At 29.7% G+C, this 6,230-nt stretch overlaps 1 protein-coding gene across 1 annotated transcript; it reads right to left on the bottom strand.

The window, feature by feature from the left end:
• Positions 1 to 346: 346 nt before the first annotated feature.
• On the bottom strand, positions 347 to 1,099 carry LOC124535395. Its single transcript, XM_047111603.1, has one exon. The coding sequence runs from the start codon at positions 1,097 to 1,099 to the stop codon at positions 347 to 349; it is 753 nt and encodes a 250-aa protein (XP_046967559.1).
• Between the last annotated feature and the right edge of the window lie 5,131 nt (positions 1,100 to 6,230).

The following is a 6,230-nucleotide window of genomic DNA, read 5'->3' as shown; positions in this document are numbered from 1 at the left end:
AAAAAAAAAAAAAATAAATAAGCTCACTTTCTTTGTTTCACTAAATGACAATATTGTAGTAGTTAAATGATTACATAATCTATGACCAATTGACCATTAGCGTCAAATGTCAATTAGTGTGACAGTAGGTAAACCTAACGCTAAGTGCGGTATTTTTATAAAAAATATATTTCGAAGTTTAAACATAAATACTATTATTTAACTATCTAAATGAAGAATTGAAATATTGAATTGTACTGAACTGAAGTAATTAATTAACTATTGTGAAATAGTGTAAAACTAATACACTTTAAAAGCAAAGAATGATGAAAGATCGATGTAATAAAACTATGTATTGTGAAGAGCCTTACTTCTTGACGACCCTTTTGGGTCTCGTAGTATACGAAGGCACCTTACTGCCTTTTGGGATAGTTGCTGAGCTCGCCGGTACCGTGGATGGTTCAGAAGTATCTTCCAATGGACGCTGTATAGCATTTACTTCCGACACCGACACCACACGATGACGGGATCCCTCGGCATCTAACACAATTATGCAGCCGTCTTTTGTCCAGCACTGCCTAATTCCAAAAAGTCTTCGTGCCAGTACAAATGCTTCATGCCGGGTCTTAGTGAGGAACTCAGATAATGTTATTCCTGTACCTTTCAAACTTGTCTTAGAAGACCAGAGCTTATCACGCAGTGACGCTTCATTAAACCTGACAAGAATTGCACGTGGTTTGTTACCAGCAGAGGATCCGAGACGATGGCAGCGGGTGTAGTCAGAAGGAGAAAACTGTGAAAATTTGAAATGCTCAGACAGTATTTTTGTAACAAGCGAAGAAGTATTTTCCTTTTTTTCTTCGGGCACACCGTGAATTAAAATTATTTTCCTCCGGGATCTCATCTCAAATTCATCTTGCTGCCTTGTAAGCAACTCAACCTGTACCTGGAGACTCTCGAGGGCAGACAAGACGAATGTTCGGAATGTCAGGAACTGTGCATTTATATTTGACGTTGGACTTGTAGCGGGTGAGACTGCTTTCAGATCTTTTTGAAATTCTGCCATGCGTGTGTTAAAAGTCTCAGTTAATTCCAGTAACGACTTTTTAAGTGAATCCATAGTGTTCTTCTATATTATTATATTTGTATTAGGTTATGTTGTGATGTGGCACTTGTGTTGTATATATTATTGTAGAATGTTTGTAAACAAATTATATGAGAGGACAGCTGGGAGGTTAGTGATTTTAAATGTACATACTATTTTTGATTTTAATGTTTAATAAATGATTTATAAATTATTTTAATTGGAGCAAATTTCTTGTGACTTGTCACATGCACCTACCCACAAAAAAAAAAAAAAGAAAAAAAAAAAAAAAAAAAAAAAAAAAAAAAAAAAAAAAAAAAAAAAATTTTATTGTATATAAGAACTAAATTTCATAGCTACAATTCTTTTACGCTACATGAGACACAGAGGAATCTGCATGAACAAGTTGGAAGGCATTGCTCGATACATTTTAATTTGTTTAATGGATTTTGGTCGTTGATATTTATGCAGAATGCAGTTTAGGTGCTCAATAACGGCCAAACAAAATGGACGTATATATGCTTTCATATGTATTGGCTCAAATTGTATTGTAAAAATGTTCGAGAAACTTTTGAAGGATAAAATCACTTTTAGAAATAAAGCATGTTTTTATTAAATGGGATGGGCTTATATGAATTATTATAAACATAATTTAAGTGTCACCTTAGACGGTTTTCTAGCAGATAAATTCTTTTTTTTGTATATTCATAAATTAAAAAAAAATATACTTTGAATTTTAAAGTATAGAAAAAATATTAAAATAGATATGTATTTACTATTTACATACATTATTTTACAGTAATTTACCATATATAAAAAAAATGTTAATTTCTATTTATTTAAATATAAAAGTAATAAAAATTTCTTTAAATACAAAGTAATGTTAGTTAAATACAATTATTTATATTAAAATATCCTGATTGGAAGTCAACAGGTATTAACTCCACGCTTATTTATAAAATCTAGTATCGAATAATATGCTTTTTTTACCAATGTTTTTTTACAAACTATTTGAATCTACAAAACGGCAAAGTTAATAAAATGTTTTTAATATATGGATTTATACTCCTCTTCGTAGCTTTTATGAAGAGAAGTATAGGTTCATTAAACATTTCTTTTGTTATGTTATTGTTTGGTATATCATGCTTCAGAAGTGTTTCCATATAAGATTTATTGAAAGAGGTTCAGCGCTTTTTGAAAAAATCAACAAATAAACATTTGTTACATAAGGACGTTTAATTTCTATATATTATAGTCGGACAATTTTGAGTGAAAGTTGAAGTTACGTCGTATAAAAATTATTAATTAACTAAATTGTAACTAAAGTTTGTGAAATTAATACACATTTATAATATTCAAAGAAATTATTTTTTTGTTGATATTCATACATTTCTCAATGTGCATGTCGTAATTACCCGTTATTTCCTGAGATTAAAATTAATTTAAAATTTTGAATTTTTTCGTCTATTAGCTGGTCAAACCTTGATTCGTGATGAAGTACACGCAAAACTGAATACATAATCATTTTTGGTTGTGTTATAGCCAAATATAAGGAGAATATAAAAATGCAAAAATGTAAGAAGACATATTGTTTCACTTTGAGATAAAATGTGTCCTCAAGAATATGGGGCACACATTGATATAAAGTCGCAATCTTCATTCATCTTACGGAAGTTGGTGTTTTGTCTTTGTCCCATTCGGTTGGTAGAGGAAAGGACAAAGAAAGATTCCCATTGCTGGTTCAAATTTCCTTTTACATATGAAATATTTAATATTTTATTGCGCATTGCTATCTTTCTTTTAGAAAACAAGTAATCCTGTGTGAAAAAAAAAACCAGTTAAGCAGATGCATTGAATAATTACATTTATTTTTGTATTTTTTTAATTAAGAATTCATTTGACGCACATATGTATGTGACTGGCATGAAACATTTTGAAGATGAAACACCGAAATGGAAGGTTCTGAAAAAATAATAAATTAAAAAAATATGTATGTATACGTGTCAATTACACTGTCCGTATAACCTACTCGACATATTCACTTGGTAAAGCAAAGAATTATGTCCTTCTGTGATGTTTAGAGGCCTACATGGGTAGGCCATCCGTCGGGGACAATAGCATGTACAAGAGATCCCGTGATGCCTCTTGAAGGGACGGAGTGGATACTTCTGGTTTTTAGTGGCTGTTCTGGCGCAGTTAACAGCCGTGCGTCTCACATATAACTCCCTCTACATGTGGGGTAAACGCGTAATTAGAGGTTTACCATTTAAAAATGGAATTTAAATAAAATAAGGTGTGTTTTAATTATACGAACCACTTTTACAGATTTAAACAAATATTCAGAATTTAAATGTGAATTATACGGATTTAAAATTAGGTATACATTTTCAAAGCTTAAAATTGATTTACGATAATCGAGAAGATGAAAATCCGGGACACTTACATTCATATTGATCAAAATTATGTAGTTTTCTACAGCAAAGGAGCAGAGTCTCAAATATTAAAATTCAAAATCAAAGTAAACTTTATTCATGTAAGCTTTTATAAGCACTTTGGAATTGTCATTTTACTTAACTATTTTAAGTAAACGGCTTAGAATATAGATTCTACCTAGAAGACTGAACTGGCAGAACTGGCAGGAAATTCAGTAGTCACACTTTGACTTGTCACATGCACCTACCCACAAAAAAAAAAAAAAAGAAAAAAAAAAAAAAAAATTTTATTGTATATAAGAACTAAATTTCATAGCTACAATTCTTTTACGCTACATGAGACACAGAGGAATCTGCATGAACAAGTTGGAAGGCATTGCTCGATACATTTTAATTTGTTTAATGGATTTTGGTCGTTGATATTTATGCAGAATGCAGTTTAGGTGCTCAATAACGGCCAAACAAAATGGACGTATATATGCTTTCATATGTATTGGCTCAAATTGTATTGTAAAAATGTTCGAGAAACTTTTGAAGGATAAAATCACTTTTAGAAATAAAGCATGTTTTTATTAAATGGGATGGGCTTATATGAATTATTATAAACATAATTTAAGTGTCACCTTAGACGGTTTTCTAGCAGATAAATTCTTTTTTTTGTATATTCATAAATTAAAAAAAAATATACTTTGAATTTTAAAGTATAGAAAAAATATTAAAATAGATATGTATTTACTATTTACATACATTATTTTACAGTAATTTACCATATATAAAAAAAATGTTAATTTCTATTTATTTAAATATAAAAGTAATAAAAATTTCTTTAAATACAAAGTAATGTTAGTTAAATACAATTATTTATATTAAAATATCCTGATTGGAAGTCAACAGGTATTAACTCCACGCTTATTTATAAAATCTAGTATCGAATAATATGCTTTTTTTACCAATGTTTTTTTACAAACTATTTGAATCTACAAAACGGCAAAGTTAATAAAATGTTTTTAATATATGGATTTATACTCCTCTTCGTAGCTTTTATGAAGAGAAGTATAGGTTCATTAAACATTTCTTTTGTTATGTTATTGTTTGGTATATCATGCTTCAGAAGTGTTTCCATATAAGATTTATTGAAAGAGGTTCAGCGCTTTTTGAAAAAATCAACAAATAAACATTTGTTACATAAGGACGTTTAATTTCTATATATTATAGTCGGACAATTTTGAGTGAAAGTTGAAGTTACGTCGTATAAAAATTATTAATTAACTAAATTGTAACTAAAGTTTGTGAATTTAATACACATTTATAATATTCAAAGAAATTATTTTTTTGTTGATATTCATACATTTCTCAATGTGCATGTCGTAATTACCCGTTATTTCCTGAGATTAAAATTAATTTAAAATTTTGAATTTTTTCGTCTATTAGCTGGTCAAACCTTGATTCGTGATGAAGTACACGCAAAACTGAATACATAATCATTTTTGGTTGTGTTATAGCCAAATATAAGGAGAATATAAAAATGCAAAAATGTAAGAAGACATATTGTTTCACTTTGAGATAAAATGTGTCCTCAAGAATATGGGGCACACATTGATATAAAGTCGCAATCTTCATTCATCTTACGGAAGTTGGTGTTTTGTCTTTGTCCCATTCGGTTGGTAGAGGAAAGGACAAAGAAAGATTCCCATTGCTGGTTCAAATTTCCTTTTACATATGAAATATTTAATATTTTATTGCGCATTGCTATCTTTCTTTTAGAAAACAAGTAATCCTGTGTGAAAAAAAAAACCAGTTAAGCAGATGCATTGAATAATTACATTTATTTTTGTATTTTTTTAATTAAGAATTCATTTGACGCACATATGTATGTGACTGGCATGAAACATTTTGAAGATGAAACACCGAAATGGAAGGTTCTGAAAAAATAATAAATTAAAAAAATATGTATGTATACGTGTCAATTACACTGTCCGTATAACCTACTCGACATATTCACTTGGTAAAGCAAAGAATTATGTCCTTCTGTGATGTTTAGAGGCCTACATGGGTAGGCCATCCGTCGGGGACAATAGCATGTACAAGAGATCCCGTGATGCCTCTTGAAGGGACGGAGTGGATACTTCTGGTTTTTAGTGGCTGTTCTGGCGCAGTTAACAGCCGTGCGTCTCACATATAACTCCCTCTACATGTGGGGTAAACGCGTAATTAGAGGTTTACCATTTAAAAATGGAATTTAAATAAAATAAGGTGTGTTTTAATTATACGAACCACTTTTACAGATTTAAACAAATATTCAGAATTTAAATGTGAATTATACGGATTTAAAATTAGGTATACATTTTCAAAGCTTAAAATTGATTTACGATAATCGAGAAGATGAAAATCCGGGACACTTACATTCATATTGATCAAAATTATGTAGTTTTCTACAGCAAAGGAGCAGAGTCTCAAATATTAAAATTCAAAATCAAAGTAAACTTTATTCATGTAAGCTTTTATAAGCACTTTGGAATTGTCATTTTACTTAACTATTTTAAGTAAACGGCTTAGAATATAGATTCTACCTAGAAGACTGAACTGGCAGAACTGGCAGGAAATTCAGTAGTCACACTTTTGCAAGATTTGTATATATTATGTTAAATAAAATGTGTTTTATTATCTACGTTATCAATCTAAGTGTTAAATAATATTTTACGTTTATTAATGTTTTAAGAAATGTCTTGAAAGTT

Source organism: Vanessa cardui, chromosome 14 (genome assembly GCF_905220365.1).
Source record: "Vanessa cardui chromosome 14, ilVanCard2.1, whole genome shotgun sequence".
In the NCBI taxonomy this organism is placed as follows: domain Eukaryota; kingdom Metazoa; phylum Arthropoda; class Insecta; order Lepidoptera; family Nymphalidae; genus Vanessa; species Vanessa cardui.
Note: the sequence above shows the minus strand (reverse complement) of the source record. Positions and strands in the feature narration are given on the sequence as shown.